The sequence below is a fragment of the Macrosteles quadrilineatus genome, unplaced genomic scaffold (assembly GCF_028750875.1).
Source record: "Macrosteles quadrilineatus isolate MER2022 unplaced genomic scaffold, UCM_ALF_1.0 Scaffold_1__1_contigs__length_201487025, whole genome shotgun sequence".
Classification (NCBI taxonomy): Eukaryota; Metazoa; Arthropoda; class Insecta; order Hemiptera; family Cicadellidae; genus Macrosteles; species Macrosteles quadrilineatus.
Window position 1 is genome coordinate 96,625,875 of NW_026542594.1, and position 20,512 is coordinate 96,646,386.

General features: G+C 40.1%; 1 protein-coding gene across 3 annotated transcripts in view; it reads left to right on the forward strand.

Moving 5' to 3' along the window:
* The window catches only part of LOC128991777 (serine/threonine-protein kinase ULK2), a 157,158-nt gene that overhangs the window by 81,107 nt on the left and 55,539 nt on the right, over positions 1-20,512 (forward strand). For 2 of the 3 annotated variants that reach the window (XM_054414998.1, XM_054415171.1), the window contains exons 10-11: positions 6,466-6,686; positions 18,587-18,662. In XM_054414998.1, coding sequence (XP_054270973.1) covers positions 6,466-6,686; positions 18,587-18,662 — 297 coding nt within the window. The remainder of the gene's footprint in view (positions 1-6,465; positions 6,687-18,586; positions 18,663-20,512) is intronic. The other variant, XM_054415083.1, reaches the window with a different exon arrangement.

Below are 20,512 nucleotides of genomic sequence, written 5' to 3' on the forward strand. Positions count from 1 at the left end.
GTATTTTGATGTTGAAATTCAAATCATGACAAAAGTTTGTATATTTCCCCTGGCCCCTATCATTTAATCATTTAATATAAACAATCAATCAATGCTAAATAATCGTGGTTAGTTCTAATTTTATTTTTGATTATTCAAAGTTTCTACACAATAAGACAATCCAAAGTGAAACCGGGCAATGAATACCCGAAAAACAACGTATCTTGTCCTGTGATTGGAATACCACTTGCCAGTCCTTTAGATTTAGGGAAGTAGTGCAAGTCTATATATAGCTTCAAGGTCGTACCCACCCCTTCCGCCCTCACGGCCTACTCGACTCACTGTTGCTACCCGTTACCCGGGCTCCTTTCGAGGTCTTTGCCCAACCCCTCCCACCCTTCTATTGTGTTGCCTTTCTATTGTTTCTATTCTGACTTTTTTCGGGAAACATTAAATCTATTGTTTACGTAACAGCACAGAAGTAGGATAGATTTTTATACTTTTAAACAGTACTGTAAAAAAAAACTACTACGCATAGCGCCCCTAGTATCAGGAGACAAGCACAAGTTGACCGTGGTAGTTCTTTTCTGCTTTATGTCTGTTCGTTCCAGACGAATCTAATCGTAAAGCAAAACAGCTGATAACGACTAAACTAGACATTGGTATTGCATCATACGGCTTCTTTGTCCTTTGCTGTTACGTCGTCGTTGGAAATCTATTGCTGTAATTTTTGTACTGGGAAACTAATGATGGTTATGAAGATGTAGTTTTCTGTCCAAAACGTCAAAATATGTTGTCTATCCGAAAAAAGTCGGATATATAACGGATAGTGTCGGATATCAAATTTAGGCTCGGTTCGGATACGGATATCCGAACCGAACTGAATCCGACCCGATTTTTCGGATATCCGCACACCTCTAGTAGCTATACAAGAGACAAGTGATACGTTTGATAGAAAATTTCAATTATTTTGACAGATGTTTTCTTAAAGTCATAAATGTGGTTCATTCTTATTGCTGTATCCAGTGTCATAAATAAATAAATATTATTTAGAGGGGATCTTTGAGAGGGAGTTATGTAACTCCCTACATAACTACATATACATATGTGCGACCTATCCAGCGCTTTTGACTGTGTTAACCACGACATTTTAATTGAAAAGCTAGGCAAAATTGGAGTTATAGGAAAAGAGCAACTGTGGTTTTCTTCCTATTTAACTAATAGATACCAGAGAACTAAAATCAGCAAAAATGGTCAACAAGTAAATTCATCTTGGGATAAAGTGCAATGTGGTGTGCCACAGGGGTCAATATTGGGTCCCTGTTTGTTTTTTATCTATGTAAATGATCTGCCAAATATAACAAAGATGAAACTTTTTCAATATGCAGATGACACAATGCTTTTGTGTAGAGGACCCACTATTGACGTCCTGCAGACTAGCATAGACAAAGAATTCTCTGCTCTGGGTAACTGGTTCCGGGCAAATGGTCTGGCCCTAAATGTGGAAAAAACCCAAATTATAAACTTTTCAGCTAACTACAGGGAAGATGATTCAAATCACATTATCCTTTCAAATCATCAATTATCTCCACAACAAAATGTAAAATTCCTTGGATTAATTTTGAATAAAAATCTTAACTGGGCATCTCAAATTGAAAATTTAAGTAAAAAATTAGACCCTTGCATTTTCTCAATAAGAATAATCTCACAAGTAACGAATCTAGAAACCCAGCTAATAATATATCATGCATATTTCTCATCATTAATGACATATGGTATCTTGATCTGGGGTAACTCTCCTCATTCAAAAAAAATTTTTAAATTACAAAAAAAAGTAATACGAATTATTGGCAAAGTTCAGGCTAGAACCCCTAGTAAAAAACTGTTTCAAAACTTTAAAGTTCTTACTTTTTACGATCACTATATTTTGGAAATAGCATGCTGGGTCCATAGAAACCTCTCTACTTTTATGGAGACCCAAACTCAACATAATTACAATACAATACAAGAAAAAAGAATATTATCAAACCTGTAGCTCATAATTTACAAATATTCTAGTCATCACCACAATACATTGGTCCAAAAATCTTAAATAACTTACCAACAAGTTTAATTACTCTAGAAAATCCCTATAAGTTTAGACTTTATTTAAAAGAATGGCTCAAGACTAAATCTTTTTTTTTCATTGGCAGATTATTTTAAGGACTGCTGGAATTAGGTATAAGTAAACCTTCACACTCCTGCTGGCTCAATTTTTTTGTCATGTAACAATGTTGTATTTTGGGAAGATTCAGTTGTTTTATGTAAATACAGATGTATTAGTTTTATCTATTAGTTTTAAGTCTTTATTTAACCATTGACAATATGTCCTGTTATTATAATGTAATGACATGTAACTCAATAAATAAATAAATAACTACAGTACAGTCGCTTTAACTGAGCCCAACATCCTTGGTTGGTCTTGGCCACAGACCATTGTGGATGTGTAAGGTTACTAACACTACGAAAAAAAGTCACTTGGGTAACTTGAATATAAATAATATAAAATGACACTAGGATAGTTCGTAAAATAAGATCCCCCATCTAGCTCTCATTGCAACCAAACAAGCTTGAAGTGTACGGGTGGACCAAAGCTTCTAGGTGTCAAATGAGGTAACTCACTAACCCAGTTAGACATCTCTAGTTGTAATTGAGATACACAAGCGCTCTTCAGACAAACAAGCTAGTTCAAATCTGAGACAATGTCAAGTTTCTTACTGTATTCATTACTATCCTAGCTGGTCCCCAATCCTATGGGACGACTAGTCTGGTCGTCATTTTAAGATGTCATGAAAGAAAGTTGACGCTCTTGTTGCTAAGTATGAACCGTGTTGTGTGGATAGGTTTCTGAGGAATGGGGTCAATCCCTGGTTATTACTGTTGCCAGTTGACAAATATGTATGCAGAAAAATGGTTTGATGTAGAAAATGTGCATTAGTTGTTTTGGGAGTGACTAAATCCCGTACATATTTGTACAACAGGGCCAGAAGCGGGTGTTTATCAGTTTCCATCGTGTCACTAATTGAATTTGAGGAATTTTTTTTTGCTTACAGATCTGCATGTTACTAACTTCCGGGGCTGACCCTGGTCCTTAATAGTCTTATAGAGACGTCCCCCATCAGTTTGATAATCTCCCTTTCAGTCAACTTCAATCTGCATGCTACATAAGTCTAATGAACAACAGCAGTCGGCCTACACTACACCATAGGAAACATTTTTCAAATGTAAAGTCCACTTCTGAACTCCCTCTACTCCTTGCACAAATTTTCTATGTCCAAATACTCTACTTCGTTCATGTCCTCAACTGACGATGAACTTCTATGAATTTTAGTGGTTGATGAGTGACGCTACAGGAATCTAATCGTAGAACGTGATTTATACTTGGTGGGAGCGTCAATTCTCTTTCACAATGATTTAAATAGTATGATCAGACTAATTGTCCCATCGTTTTGTGAACCAGCTAGAATAGCAGTAAAAATACAGGGTGGACACATACCTTTAATTATGCATTTATTTTGAAATTTCAACAGGAAAACCTGATTTTAGTCTGCAGTTATGGCAAAATCGAGAAACATTATCTTCGTTCATGGCGAAATTGTGAATATCTTCTGTGGTCATGGTAAAATCAAAAACATCTTCCAAGGTTACGACAAATTCAAGAACGTCTACAATTCATTCTGATAGCCCCTGGACTATGTAATGCCCCGGGACATTTACGCTATCGGGTTGTTTTATGTTTAATGTCTCATGTCCCATGTTGTGTGTATGTCGTATGTGTAAATTTTGATGTTTTTGACGTGTAGCTCCAGCAATGCTGCACTGCAACGAAGAATGTCAGCTTCGAATAATAATTGTTAGAAAAGTTAATAATAAAAGTTAGACACAATTTTGGACTACTGATGGATGTAAGCCTATAAATTCAAAAACATCTTCCAAGGTCACGACTAAGTCAAGAACATCTACAATTCATTCTGATAGCCCCTGGACTATGTAATACTCCAGGAAATTTAAACACAAAACAACACGATAGCAATCACACTATCGGGTTGTTTCGTGTTTAATGTCTCATTTCCCATGTTCTGTATATGTACTGTCGTCTGTGTAAATTTTGATGTTTTTGACGTGTAGCTCCAGCGATGCTGACTAAGTCAAGAACATCTACAATTCATTCTGATAGCCCCTGGACTATGTAATGCTCCGGGACATTTAAACACGAAACAACACGATAGCAATCACACTATCGGGTTGTTTCGTGTTTAATGTCTCATGTCCCATGTTCTGTATATGTACTGTCGTCTGTGTAAATTTTGATGTTTTTGACGTGTAGCCCCAGCGATGCTGCACTGCAACGAAGAATGTCAGCTTCGAATAATAATTGAAGTTAGACACAATTTTGGACCACTGACGGATGTAAGCCTATAAATTCAAGAACATCTTCCGCTGTCAACGTGAACATCTGCGGTCATGGCGAGATCAAGAACATCTTCTATGGTCATGGGAAATCAAGAACATCATCTGAAGTTATGGTAAAATCAAGAATTTTATCAATCTCAGAAAAATTTAGAACATCTTCCGATGTTACAGCAAAGTTGTCAACAATTTCTGCGATCACAGCGATATTATTGTCTCCCACAACCGCGGCAAAATCGTAAATGTTTGCCTGTATCTTTGCTTGCGGGCAATGTGGTTGAAAGGCAACCTCGAGGAAGACCAAAACAGAGATGGTGGAAACAAGTGAAAGCAGACATTGAGAGAATTGGAGTAGTAGAGGAAGATGCAGAGGACCGGATAACGTGGTGAAGATTAGTTGGCGACTGGTGAGGCTAAATATCTACTCCGATATAAATGAATGGCTCTGGGAGTAAGTAAATAAGTAAGTAAGTATCTTTGCTTGAGCCAGGCTCGATAATCATTTCCAGCCCGTACCCCGATCCCTTGGCCCGACCTGACCAGAAAATATTGAGGACCTGCAGACCCCTAGTAAAGGGTACACTTGGTGACTGGGAATCACAATAGAGAATTACAGGGTTTTCTTCCAGAAATACCAAGAAATAGGTGTTTTTTAAGGAGTTCTGTGGCCACCCTGATAAAGTAAGGAACACGAGGTTAGTCTCTGATTTGAACTAGCTTGCTTGGTTTTGATGAGTCTGAACGGAGACCTTAATTTACAGACAGCTCTAGTTTTGATTCCTATTGTTCAAAAGTAAAATTATCTTCTTAGGTTTTAGATACTGGAGAGATAGTGTAACTTAGCTACTCTGAGCTAAATTTATAAATTATAGTTCATTCTGTATGGGCATTGGTTTATAGTTTTGTACAATGCACCCTCTTTTTTTGGGGGGGGGGGGGGGGGAGTTTGTGTATTCATCTACCCCTAGGTACTTCGGCCTGATGACCTATTGTAGCACTCCTCAAATCAGTTCGACAATCCTAGGCTTCTGGCATAGCCTAGGAGCTATGAGACAGGTTTCCACCTCGTTTTCACAGAACCTGCATTGGTCTGTCTGTGACCTCCCTATGGTTCTAAGGTGTTCCCTAATAGTAATAGGTCCGTGCCCAGTTAGCATCCCTACTAGTAATCTGATGTGCCCCTTTTTAAGCTCAATACGCCTCTTGAATCTTTCATTGATTGTTTTGAAGTTTCAGAACTATTAGTGTTTTTGAAGTTCTTAGTCCTGGGTTGGTCCTCCAAGCTTCCGCCTCTAGACCTTAACCCAGTCTCGGACTTTGGCTTCTCCTGAGCTAATTGGTGTACCACAGTAGGGATCTGGCCTTGTCAGCTGATCTTCTGCACCCCTCCTGGCCAAAGTATCGGCTTTCTCATTCCCCTCATGCACTGAGTGCTTGCCCACTCAAAGAGGCGGTTGATCAAGGGTCGGTTTCAGCATAGATAAAACATACTCCCTTAGTAGAATTCTCATCCTTATGGAACAGCTGAAGTCAATTTTATTGTTAGTTCATGTATGGTTTATGTAGAGGTCGTGTTTTGTTTACAACTTGTTTCCCGTTATTACACCCATTTAAAACCTTGTTTAACCAAATAATACGATCTAATCATAAACAATAACTTGGCCCCTAGTTATATAACCAAACAGTAAAGCAGAAATCAAGAAATTAACCCTAAAATAATGGAAACAAAGTTTCATCGACACTAGCGCCTTTGTGTCACGTACATGAACTAGACACGAAAAACGTGCTTCAAAATTTACAATGGGATGAGAAGTCTACTTGTGTTGGTTAGTCCATGGTTTCAGTTAAGAGAAGTTGTACTGGGGCACCAGCCAAGGACAGTAGTAGTGTGTGTTGTGTCTGTGTGTATATGGACAAGGAAGGAGTCTTCTGTTTGTCCACTTGTCATTTCAGCCACTAATAAGTCCTCCATACTACAAAATAAACAATAAATTGGTTTGATTTTACATTGTTCTGAGGTTGGTGTTTAATGTGCAGGATTCCCAGTGGCACATCACCAGAGTTAACCTCTCTACTGATGGGTCTGCTGCGACGCAACGCCTCAGATAGAATGTCCTTTGATACATTCTTCTGTCACTCGTTCCTTCAGCCACCAGCTCCACCCTGTGAACCACCCACTCTACCAGATGCAGACCAAGGTCTCAATAATGTTCAGCTTACCTCTCACATATCTAAGTCTTGGGTCGTGTGGAATAAAGGTGCTACTCATCGCTTATTATTAACTCTAGTATTATAAAAATGTGAACCTGTCAAACATTCTAACTAGTGATGTGTCAGTACCAAAATTTATCGATTCTCGAATCTGATACTGATACCTGAAAAATCAATTCTCAATTCTTGATACTGATACCATTTTTTTTGTTTTACCAAATTTTCTGAATTGATTGGCTATACTACAACAATTCCTGTCTTTATGTCCCATTAAGTATTTTTAAGGTAATGGGGTGTTTTTCAAGTAAAGACAAAATGCATGCAGCAATTCCAACTAGCCAATTTAAGTTTAAATCCTTCTAAACACATTAAAAAACTACCATATTAAAGATAAATGAAGATACAAGAAAAAGAAATAACCCTGCCGACTAAGGGAATTTCAATTTGTCTAAAATATTTTCATAAATAAGACATATTTATTCCCAATTTAAATAACATTAGATTTAACGAGTGCTTAGGTTTGCTGCTACGGGGAAGGTAACAAGTGCTTTTTACCATATGTCAATAGAATATGATGGATGAAATAAATAAATTTGCCAAATTGTATCAACATATATACATAAACAAGTAAACTACAACAGTTTAAATTTTATCCATAAGAATTACATATGAATTTTAAATTACACTATTTTTGAATTTTCCCCGTAACCGTTAGGTATACAACAGCGCTTCAATATACTAAATTATTTCTTTTTTTAACCTCTACAAAACGGTTTAAAAATAAATTGCAAAATTTTTTGTTACCATTAACCATAATCCCCCGTTCTATGCTGGTTCGCGAACTCGCCCATGTAGATGTCATCATCGTACTCCGCGGTCGCGGCTATAGTGGTAATTTTCTGATTGCGCGGGTGTAACAGGTATCAGTATCGGAATCAACTTCTGACGATCGATTTTCGATAACGATACCAATGGCCAAGTATCGGTGGTATCGAGAATCAACACATTCCTAATTCTAACCTAAAAAAAACTATGAATAAGAATTTTTACTAATGAGCTGCCGCATAGAAATACTAATAAAAGTACTATTTATAAATAACTTAAAAATATTTTTTTAAATATCTGTATTGATAATACTCACACTGTTTAGTAGAACCCATTGTGTTCATAAAGTATGAAAAAGAATCAGAGTAACAGAGTCTGAAAAATAAAATTTACGATGATGGTTATGAATTAATGATTTTTTATTTTGTATTTCTTTCTTGAAATTGGTTTTCTTAGTTATTGTATGGATTTTTAGACATAAATTACTACCTGGAAAATGTTTCAGTAATTATATATCGATGCTTAAAAATGTAGTTTCTTACCATAGAAAACATGTAATTTATTTTGTACATCCTTTACAAAATTTTGCGGAACTCAGCTTACCAATAATCATCATGGTTGACCAAACTTATGTTCCTATTAAAGTTCTTGTCGATTTGTTGAAAATGAACTTAAAACGAATAATCTTACTTAAAACTTGAATGGATGAACATTAGAAACCCTGAATAAAACTACAGTTTGAGATAATGATGGGACAGACCGCCTTCTCGCTAGGTCGCAGCCACTGCGTCACAGCTACCCGTCAGCCATTAGATATGTACAATTATTGAGTCTTATGGAGCCCTTCACACTATCGGGTTGCAGCTACCCACCTCGGTGGCAGCGGCCCGGTCGTAACATATATTAAATAGGTTACAGTTCGGCACCTCATTTTTTTACAAATCGGGTACTGACAATATGTCAAATGTTTTAATTCATCAATCAATTACATTATATTTTTGCACACCAGTATTTATTAAGTATAATACTGTGATTGGAAAGAATAATTTGAAAATAATCACAAAAAGAACACAATTTATTAGGCTATATGTAGACAAAACTTTGTATTAGAGAAAAATTTCCACAAATTAATTGTTCTTCACTCTGTACATCTATATAAATTTGTTTGTATCCGAAAATCGTTGATTTAAAATTTGTTTGCCTATCCTAAACATTGAATGAATGAAACATGCTTTATTTCAATAACAAATTCAATACAAAATGAATACAGTTATAAAAGTAATAAATCAACTCAAAATGGGCTAGTGCCTGTGGTTGGGGATTGAGTCCATTATTAGCACAGTATAACAATAAGATTTCCATTCATTCGCTACCCCAATACTACTTTTTCATTCATATGGACCAGTGACACACATATGCGACGGCCGCTTTCTACCCATAAACTGCCGTCACATTAAAATAGACTGACGTTGCATATTTGCGTCGGTGTCCAATGTTAAAAAAGCTTATGTCTTTGTAACGGTCTATTTGAAGGTGCTGAATTCTCTGCAGTGGTCTACAGGGTTAAATTGTTAACATCAAAATAATCAAGGATTAATTATTAATTATTAAGGATGAAGGATTTGACCTATAGATTCTCACTAGTAATATTTATTTTGCCCCAAACTCATGGCATTGTGATACAGAATGCTCAAGGGTTCATTGAACACTCATCTGATTTTACTCCAATTGTTTCCAGTAAGCTACTAATGTGTTTTGTCACTATATGTTTTGTTTTGCCTGTTAATTCGTCCTTGCTAATTAGAATGCTTATAATAACTAGTAAGGCTTTTTATTTAACATATTTTTGTAGTAGTTTTGCATTATTAACAGTATTAACACTAATTTAACACTTTAAGTCTTGTTCATCTCAATATCTGTGGTGATAAAAAACACATTGGCAAACAAATTTAAACTACACACTCATTTTATACGATGGTAATTTTTTAATGAGGCTCGCCGCTTACTGTTGTCTTCGGTGAACAGAATGGCACAATTTGCAGCTCTGTAGGGGACTGTACGCTTCGCTGTGTGATTGGAACATTTGTATAGTTATTGAATCTCCTGCAGCATTCGAGATAAGGTCAGTGATATGTTTTTTGACCACAAGAAACATATTTGATGCCAACATTTATCGCCAGATGACCGAAGGTAATGGTCCTCATGCAATGAGTGAGGGTGAGCCGTGACTATTTCCATCGGGCGAATGTCACGACTCATGATCAATGGTTCAAGTGTTTTTTTTATAGTAGGCTAGTTCAGTGTTTCTCACTACACGACCCCGAACAAGGCTGTGGGTTTTGTTCTTATTACTCCCACCGCCGACGATTCAGAGGCTCCGAGACTTTCGTTAGCGCTGCATCGGCATAAATTTTGCATCGTCTTTCATCTTAATTTTGTAGTATGTTTGCGTTGTATTTTTGCCTTTTCCTTACTTGTGTGAAGATATTCTCTACTATGCAGTAAATTAAGAGCGCCCAGCGCGCTTGATGGGGCCCGTGAGGAGGAACATGGAGTACCGGTAGTCTGCATCAGCCTTGGCGGAGTGGGAATTACAACTCTTGGCCACCCCTGGATCTTGGCCCCCCTCTTCCGTCATGCCTGCTTCCCCTCCGGTGCTGCTCGCCCAGAAACATGAACTAGTACCGCAAATTCCGCAAGTTTTAGGCCTAATTAATTATTGCTAACCACCGTCCTGGACTTGGAGATTTCGTTACCTATTTGTTAATTTGTGCACAGAGATTTATTAATTGTTTTTCTTTTTAAATTTTAAATTCTTTAGCCTAGGCTACTTGTTGATCTTTTTTAAATTTTATAATTTTATTAAATATTCTATTGAATTCTAATTTGGGGCCCCTAAAGTTTCTATAGTTACCAGATGAAATGAATTTATTAAAAGAGTCATTATATATATCATGTTGTAATTTGTTAATTTAAAGTTTTTTGAAAGGTAAAAGCTAGTAAGATTTATTTTTGAAATTTAGCCTATTTGAAAATGATTAATGAAATAATTGTAAGTTAGTAGGGTAAACGGGTATCAAAATTTTTAAAGTTTAATTGAGAGTATTTAATTCATGTATTATTGTTAATTATTGTTGTTGATGTTATTGTTGTGTTTTTTTTTTAAATGGTTAATTACAGCTCGTTTCTCTCAAATGGCGTGTTGTTCTTGAGCCTCCATCCATGGTTCTCATTTTGTTATGTAAAGTTTTGTGAGCCGCTCCTCGGGCCTGCGCATGGATCACGCTTCCTTTTCGTTAGTCTGGGTGCAGGCGCGAGGGCATGGTTCATCTGGTAGCAGAGCGTGGTTAGTGGGTTGCGTCCTGAGTGCCTTGTCGTGAAACTTGGTTTCACGACTCGGATACTTAGAGATGCGATCACTGTCCGCGTTCTGTTTTTTGTTTTGTTTTGAAGAGCCGTGGATGGATTGGTTTCTTGGAAATGTTCTGGCCTGGCAGTTTTGGAAAAAGGTCTTGTAGTTGTTGTGGTGGGGCGTAAACACATTTTATTAGGAGCTCGCCCTTTGGCCGAGGCACCGGGTGGAATCGGTGGTAATGACTTGCATCCTTCGGGAGCAAGAGTGTCAAAAGCATGGTCATGTGTCAAAAAAAAAAAAAAAAAAAAAAAAAAAAAAATAAAGGTTTGTGTGTACCCCCCATCACACAAGTGTTAGGTGTTGTCTAGTGTATGTATCGGTGTATGTTTGTGTGTGTGTACGTTCGTGGGTCATTTGTTGTTGTTTTTTCTTGCGGTACTTGCGGTATGAATGGGCAGGTTCTTCTTTTGGGCCCCATCAGGTGCGTAGGCATCAACGTCCAGAAGCCTTAGGAATTAAATTTCTGTGTTTGTTTTGTGAAAAAATTTTGTTGGCTGTTATTTTGAGTCAAGTGCTGGTTGAGACTCGGTATGGCGTCAATTGTGCCGGAATATTTGAGGAAGCCGGAGCTGGTGTACGAGGTGCGGTCCCGGGGGGAGACTCCTGGAACTGATGTACGCACTTTGCGTACACAGTTCAGACAAATTGCTAGCATGCCTCAAGCTTGGGTTGAGTCGCTCAGTTTGGATGAGGAACTGGAGGCATGTAAAGAGAGGATGGAAGAGCTAAGTGGGGAAATTGATAGTTGGAGTAGTTTGCCTATGGGCTCAGCTAAGAGTTCGGCTATCACACAGCTGACGCACTGGCGTAAGCGTCTGCTCTTGGTTTCAGGGCAACCTGAAATCCAAGATGAGGACAAGAGCTGGGTGGAAGCCAGAATTCTTGAGCTGGAAGGAATTTTGGAGAGTATTAAGGCAGGAAAGTCTGTCAAGGAGAAAGTTGAAATTTTTGAAGACAACCGTTCTTCGGAAACTTCAAACGAAGTGCCAAAGTCTGTTGTTGAAGTTGTGGCTCCAGTGGGTACCCCCCAGGCTCCGCCTACGCCAAGTACACTGCTCCAGTTGCCTGCAAATGTTCAAATGTCAAATGCAAATGTCACACCGTCCCCCTCTCACACGTCCACCTTGGCTGCGGCTACGCTGAATGTCCAGTCCCCATCTCCCTTTCCTTCTCAAGTTCATAGTTCCCCTTCCATCTCTAACTCCTTTGGCAAACTTCCCCATCCCCTTGCCTCTGTCCTGAGTGGTTTCCGGCCGGTGGACGGGTTAGATGTGAATGGTCTTTGTTTTTTTCTGGAGAGTGTTTTGCGCATGCGTGAATACCCTGGCATGTCAGACGCAACTTTGATGGAACTCATTGCTCCATACTGTCTGAAACCGTTGGGGGACAGATTGCTTGATTGTTTGCGCAGAGGCGTCACCTTTGATGTTTTCCATAAAGAAGTTTTGGAGCTTTTCATGCCCCGTCGGGTCATGGAGAAGCTGAAAGTTGAGAGAGTTTTTCGTCCTCAGCAGCCAGCCGAGTCTCTCAGCCAGTACGTGGGGGACATTCGCACGGTGGAAAGGGTCTTGCGTTTGGGGATCAGTGAGCTTGAGCTCATTGACATTGTGCTTCAGGGGTTGAAGCCTGAGGAACGCTCCCGTCTGGTTTTTGCACCACGGCCTTCTTCTTTTGCGGATCTGGACAGACTTTCCATCCTTTCGAGATCTGTCCAGGACGCTGATTTTCAGAGAGACCAAGCGGCGGGGCATCTTCCCCTAGCTGGTCATCATGCTGTCGTAGCACCCGTGGGAGTGTTGGGTCCTGAACCGCCGCAGTGGCAGAGGCAACCTGTTGTTTGTTTTGGTTGTGGGCAACCAGGTCACATTCGGCGGCATTGCCGTCAAGGTGGAAATTTTGGACGTGGTCCAAAAAACTAGTTTGCTCACAGGAGGAAAAATTGCCCAATCCTTCCTGTGAGGTTGTTGGTGATAATGTAAAGGGCAATAATTTGAATGTTTTTTCAAGTAAGTCAAAGTCTAAGTTAAAGTCAGTTAATGTTTCTGTTGCCTCCCCTTCTGGGAGTGTTGTGCCTGTGACCGAGCCTCTGCTGCGGGGGATTGCGGGCCTTGCTACCATGGGCGTGAAAGCGGCGCGCTCAACTTGCCCACGTCTCAACATCTTCATAGGTTCCACGGTGCAGAAGGCCCTAGTGGATTCTGGGTCAGCCCGTTGCCTCATTTCCTTGTCCCTTTTTGAAAACCTTGAATCGTCTGGGCTTATCAAGCAAGTTGAGCGAAAAACCCCTATCTGCTGGACTGCGTCAAATTCACCCCTTCCCATCATCTATGAAGCCCGTTTCAAGTTCAAAATTGAACATTTTTCTTGGGTTTGGAGTTTTTGGGTGGCTAAGGACCTTTGTTTCCCTGTCATTTTAGGAGCGGATTTTATCAAGCACACTGGCCTAATTTTGGATTTAGGCAGAGGTCAGTGTTTTTTCCGATTTGCGAGGCGGGTATTAATATCTTTTGCTGATGAAATTGGTGGTGGTGCTGCGGTAGTCGAGCCTGAGATACCCAGCAAGCCAACAATTGATCCGTTAGGGCATCTGACTACTTGCGAGGCTGAAGCCATCAGAACCTTGTGTTCTCGTTTCCCAGATGTGCTGACGCCAAAGCTTGGAGTCACTAACCTGTTGGAGTACGAGATTCGTCTAACAGATACCCGTCCCGTTCGCTCTCACCCATACAAATTAGCTCCACCCAAAATGGAAACTCTCAGAAAAATCATTGACGAACTTCTGGAAAATGGTGTCATTGAACCTTCCCGTTCGAGCTACGCTAGTCCAGCCTTTCTCGTCCCAAAACCCAATGGCAAGTCCCGAATGGTTTTGGACTATCGCAAATTGAATGCGCAAATTGAAATCGACTCTGTGCCTCTCCCCGATTTGCATTCTGCGTTTGATTGGTTCGGTAAGGCCAAGTATTTTTCTGTTTTTGATCTGAATCAGGCCTATCATCAGATTCCTTTGAAACCTGAGTCTCGACCTCTCACTGCTTTCTGCGTTCCGTGGAATTTGTATCAGTTCACAAGAGTTCCGATGGGTCTTGCTGTGGGGGCCCAGACTCTCACCAGACTCCTTGATTCCATCTTTCATGATGTCAAGTTCAAGTTTGTGTTCAATTACCTCGACGATCTCTTGGTGTACAGTGAGAGCTTCGAAGATCACCTGATTCATCTTGAAGAAGTCATGAGTAGATTGAATAGGGCTGGCCTTACCGTGAATCCTGACAAGGTTAGTTTTGCAAAGCCGGAAATTTCGTTCCTTGGTCATCTTATCTCTCATAGAGGCGTCTGCATCGACCCCGCTAGAACCCAGGCTATCAGGGAGTTTCCTCCTCCCAGAGATGTCAAGGGTATTGCTAGGTTCATCGGCATGGTAGGTTTTTACCGACGCTTCATACCCAATGTTGCTGAATTGGCGGCTCCTCTCAATGAGCTTCGGAAGAAGGGCGCCAAGTTTGTCTGGGGTGAAGCGCAGCAGACGTCTTTTGATCTTCTCAAGGAGGCTATCATGCAGCCCCCTGTTTTGGCGATGCCGGATTTCAATCAAAACTTTGTCTTGCAAACAGATGCTTCCTCCGTCGCAATTGCGGCTGTGTTGTCACAAGAGGTGGATGGTGTTAGGCAGCCAATTGCGTACGCCTCACGCACTTTGAGTCCCTGCGAAAAGAAAAGCTCTTCGGTGTATGAACTCGAGTGTTTGGCTGTCGTGTTTGGAGTCAATAAATTCAGACGCTTTTTGGAGCACAAGGAGTTTTTATTGGAAACCGACAACCAGGCACTCTCGTGGCTTCTTGCACATCCACGCCAGCTTGGGAAAATTGGTCGTTGGGTTGTCCAAATATCGTCCCTTAAGTTCCAAGTGCAACACGTTCGAGGCACTCAGAATGTGATTGCTGACACACTATCTAGGATGTACCATTCACCCGACGATCATCCTTCTGACCAAGAGCAACCGGGTTGTGCCGTGCTCTTGGAGTTTCCACTCGCCTTTTCTGATTTCATTCCCCATCAGCTGAAGGATCCTGAGCTGGCAAAGATCATTGGTGAGCTTCAAAATGGGGGAGCCCACCCCCCATATTTTCTGTCCCAGGGTGCCCTTTGCTGTCGCGCTCGGCAGCGAGGTAAACCTAAAGTTGTGCTGCCTAGTCTTCTAATCCCTATGGTCTTTGAGTATTTTCATTCGTCTCCTGTGGGTGGGCATCTAGGTATCCACAAGACCATTGCGAAGGTTAGGGAAATGTTCATCTGGAAGGGTATGGATCGGGATCTTGCTGCTAGGGTGCGTTCTTGTCAAACGTGCTCACTGAGCAAGCCCGCTCAAAACTCTAAGTTTGGTTTGTTGTCATCTGAGGTGGCGGAAAGACCTTTGGAGAAGGTTTTCATTGACTATGTAGGGCCTCTCCCGCGTAGCAAGTCAGGAAATAAGTTCCTACTTGTTTGTGTGGATGCCTTCTCCAAGTTTTGTTGGCTTTTCCCCTTAAGGAATGCCACTGCACAGCTCACCGTGCAGGTACTTCGAACTCACCTTTTCCAACATTTTGGAATACCCGCCACCATTGTTTCCGACAACGGAACACAGTTTGTTTCCCATCTGTTCAAAAGAATGTGCTTTGGGCACGGAATCCGCCATGTGACTACTTCCCCTTACTATCCACAGCCTTCTCATGCTGAAAGGTTCAATCGCAATCTTCGCTCCGCTCTCATAGCTTTCCATGCTGACAAGCAGACCACCTGGGATCAGGAACTCCCTTGGCTTCAGTTTGCTTTCAATACTGCTCACCATGAGAGTCACAAGGCGGTCCCTTTCGAGCTGTTTCTAGGCTATCCGCCTAACAACCCGTTAGCGAATGTGTGGGGAATTGGCGACCTTCTGCCACCTCCTGGTGCGGCTGATGTCAAGGCAACTTGGCAAGCGGCCAGGAGAAACTTGATCAGAGCTAGGGAATTGGTCCGGAGGAAGCACAATCGTGGTAGAGTAGACAACCCTTTCCAGGTGGGGGATTTGGTGTTTTGTAAAGCTCATCCAGCCAGTTCGGCTGTGGACAAGAGAGCTGCAAAGTTGTGTCATCGGTGGTCAGGTCCCCACCGCATCCTGAGGTTTTTGACGCCTGTCACGGCGGAGCTTGGAGATCCGCGGACTGGAAAAGTTTTCCGGAGGGCGCACATTTCTCATCTCAAGCCCTTCCGCGGAACTCTTCCGTAGGCAATTTTCTTTCCTCTTGTGTCTGGGTGGGAAGTGCACTGGGCCAGAGAACCTGATCACTTCTCCTGTCCCCTGTGTTCTGCGAAGGAATTTCCCTCACAAAATTTTCCAGCTCTGGCCAGAGCAAACCCTGGGGGTGAGTTTTCCCCTCAGTTTGGAAGTCCCTTGGCGTTCCCCACCACAGACACTTGAGTTGTCTTTCAGGTCATTCTCTTTTCAGGAAGTGGGGGAGAGGCTTGTTTGTTTGTCCCTTTTGGAGAGGAGTGTCCTCTTTTGGGGAGGGAGGTTGAGCCGTGACTATTTCCATCGGGCGAATGTCACGACTCATGATCAATGGTTCAAGTGTTTTTTTTATAGTAGGCTAGTTCAGTGTTTCTCACTACACGACCCCGAACAAGGCTGTGGGTTTTGTTCTTATTACTCCCACCGCCGACGATTCAGAGGCTCCGAGACTTTCGTTAGCGCTGCATCGGCATAAATTTTGCATCGTCTTTCATCTTAATTTTGTAGTATGTTTGCGTTGTATTTTTGCCTTTTCCTTACTTGTGTGAAGATATTCTCTACTATGCAGTAAATTAAGAGCGCCCAGCGCGCTTGATGGGGCCCGTGAGGAGGAACATGGAGTACCGGTAGTCTGCATCAGCCTTGGCGGAGTGGGAATTACAACTCTTGGCCACCCCTGGATCTTGGCCCCCCTCTTCCGTCATGCCTGCTTCCCCTCCGGTGCTGCTCGCCCAGAAACATGAACTAGTACCGCAAATTCCGCAAGTTTTAGGCCTAATTAATTATTGCTAACCACCGTCCTGGACTTGGAGATTTCGTTACCTATTTGTTAATTTGTGCACAGAGATTTATTAATTGTTTTTCTTTTTAAATTTTAAATTCTTTAGCCTAGGCTACTTGTTGATCTTTTTTAAATTTTATAATTTTATTAAATATTCTATTGAATTCTAATTTGGGGCCCCTAAAGTTTCTATAGTTACCAGATGAAATGAATTTATTAAAAGAGTCATTATATATATCATGTTGTAATTTGTTAATTTAAAGTTTTTTGAAAGGTAAAAGCTAGTAAGATTTATTTTTGAAATTTAGCCTATTTGAAAATGATTAATGAAATAATTGTAAGTTAGTAGGGTAAACGGGTATCAAAATTTTTAAAGTTTAATTGAGAGTATTTAATTCATGTATTATTGTTAATTATTGTTGTTGATGTTATTGTTGTGTTTTTTTTTTAAATGGTTAATTACAGCTCGTTTCTCTCAAATGGCGTGTTGTTCTTGAGCCTCCATCCATGGTTCTCATTTTGTTATGTAAAGTTTTGTGAGCCGCTCCTCGGGCCTGCGCATGGATCACGCTTCCTTTTCGTTAGTCTGGGTGCAGGCGCGAGGGCATGGTTCAAGGGTTAAGTGCAGAAATGGGTTACAGAGTGTAAAAATGGCCGAGAAAACCTTTTTCCTTTGTGGTCTTCTGTGAGAATCCTGGGTATCCACCAAAACACAGTTCTTCCGTAAATGGCTATTTTAAACCCCCTAACCCATTTCTGCACTTGCCCTCTTTCATTGTATTAGGATCATAAGGTGAATGTCTGCAGCTGATACGTTTCTTGCAGTCAAAAACATATCACTAACCTTATCTTGCATGTGGCAGGGGGTTCAATAATTGTAAAAGTTTTCTACACACAACAAAGTATACACATCAGCTGTAGAGTGCAAAATGAGCCGCATCATTCTGTTCACCAATGATGCCAGTAAGTGGTGATGAGTCTCGTTGCGGTGTACACAGACACTAGACGATATACATACAAACGACCCTTACTTAAAAAACTACCCTCGTTTTAGCAATAAACACTTTTTTTATACAAATACTTTTCTTTTATAATATAATAGAAAAAAAAACTCCCTGAGTAGATTTGTCATGAAGCCAATTTTATTGGTTCTGTACGTCCAACTGTAGAGGTTGTGTTTTGTTTACAATTCTTTTCTTGTTATTTCAGTCATTTAAAACCTCATTTAACCAAATAAAACGATATAATCATAAACAATAACTGGTCTCCTAGTTATTTAACGAAATAGTAAAGCATAAATCATGAAAATAACCAAAAATAATAGAAACAACATTTCGTCTACCCCAGCGATCAGTGTGGACGTACATGAACTAGACACGAAAAACTAGCTTCAAAATTTACAAAGGGATGAGGAGTCTACTTGTGTTGCTTAGTCTATGATAATATGCTGATCTACTTTAGGTCCTTTACAAAACTATGAAATATTTTGCTGATAAATCAACATCAACTAAACTGAGCATGATATTAATGATGGGTTGAACGTTTTTAGGAACATGTTATTAATAATTTAGTATAGCTTGGCATGTCTGTAATCTTTAAATCAGGAAAATAACATATAAGATGTGAAAACTCAGATAGATCCATTTAAGGTAATCTGTGACATTGATTGTTACAGATTTTAACACATGTACAAGTCCAGAGGACTCAGATGGTTTTGAATTAGTCCCAAACAACCTTCCTACGGACAAGCAGTAAGTAATGTTACAGTATTAGTATGTCACTTAAAAATAAACTTTTCCAAAAGAAAACGATCAATAGTGTGGCACCTCTTGTGGTTTAGGAAAATATATATATAAGTATGTAATAATTTTATCGATTCAAAACGGAATATAACTGTAACGTCGCTACTGACGACGTCTTAACTTGACAGGAGACGGGACTAGTGAAAATAAAAACTACATAATTAATTAGTTAATACCACGGGCTGTACGGACCGGGATAGAGGTTTAACAGTTGCTATGAAATGAAATGAAATGAAATGAAAATGCTTCTTTATTGAGGCGAACTTAGGACCACATGGTCCTTTCTTACAGTTAACAGTCTTACAGTTGCTGGACTAGAACAGACTGAAGTATTGGTTAGATACACACACGGGTATAGCGTGGTCGCGGTAGCCAATGGGAATTTATTAAAATCACCTGATATGACGTCACAGACAAGGCGTGATATGGTTTGATGTACACACACTAACACACATATACATTTTATAGAAATCTGGTTTCCTACAAGAAACGCTGTTTTACAAATATATTGAATACATAAAATCATCAAATATACTTCATCCCTCCCGTGTAATTTTTATATACATCTCAGCAAGTATAAAAGTTTAAAACAAGTAAAACAACACTTTAAATTTCAAAAACAAACTTCAATAATTACACATGAAATTTTTACAAATCAAGGTGTTCTACTGGTTTTCTTATTAAACATGGGATATCTAAGTGCTGTTGTAGTAACAGGTGTTAGGGGATGGGTAATTGTTGTGGAGAACGGGCCACGGGAGTGCTAGATGAGGAGGGGAAGGGAGTATGACGTGTAGCAGGAGTACTATCATCAGGTGATCGGTTGGATACGCTGTGTCTATTTTTAGACTGGTAGTGGGATTGCTGTAACGGAGTTTTGGGGGGATCAGCTGATGGTTCTACTGCCGACTCACACACGGTTTCAGGATGCGCATTCCTGTCATTGTTACTACTTCCCTGCAAACCTACCAATTGATCAATATGTCTCTTCCAAACAACACCGCAACTTAGTCTAACTTCATACAAAACATTACTTGATCTTTTATGTACAGTACCTTCTACCCATTTATCTTTTGAGAGGTAGTCTCTAATTAATACAGACTGATTTGGGTACAGAACTCTCTCTTTGTTTGTTTTGTTTACACTCAACATGACTTGGTAAGTTAGGTTTTAGCAAATCTAACCTGGTCCTTAGGGGACGTTTAAACATCAGCATAGCTGGAGTCTCATTGGTTACAGCATGCACGGAGTTTCTATAGTCAAACAATATACAACTTAGAGCAACATTAAAATCAGTGTTGCCATTTAATGCACATTTAGTTTTGCATATCTTACTGAATTATCGGCTTGTCCGTTTGATTGGGCATGATAGGGAGGTGAGAATGTGTGTATTACTCCATTTGACTTTAGGAATTGTTTAAACTAAAGCGATGTGAATGGTGGACCATTGTCACTGTGACAAGTTACTGGCAAACCAAATCTAGCAAACAAATTTCTTAAATGTACAATTGCTTGTTTGGCTGAAGTGGAAATTACTTCAAAAGCCTCCTTAGTATGAGCATCAACTACAATTAAAAACATTTTGCCTCTTATTGGTCCAAAATAGTCCAGATGTAATCTTTCCCAAGGCTTAGATGGATAGTGCCAATTATGAAAGAAACTTTTAGTTGGGTTAGAACGTTTCATAAGGCAGGAAGAACAGCTGTTTGCTAAGGCTTCTATGTTATGGTCTATATTTGGCCATTAAATATACGACCTTGCCACTGACTTCATTTTTATGATCCCCATATGACTACAAT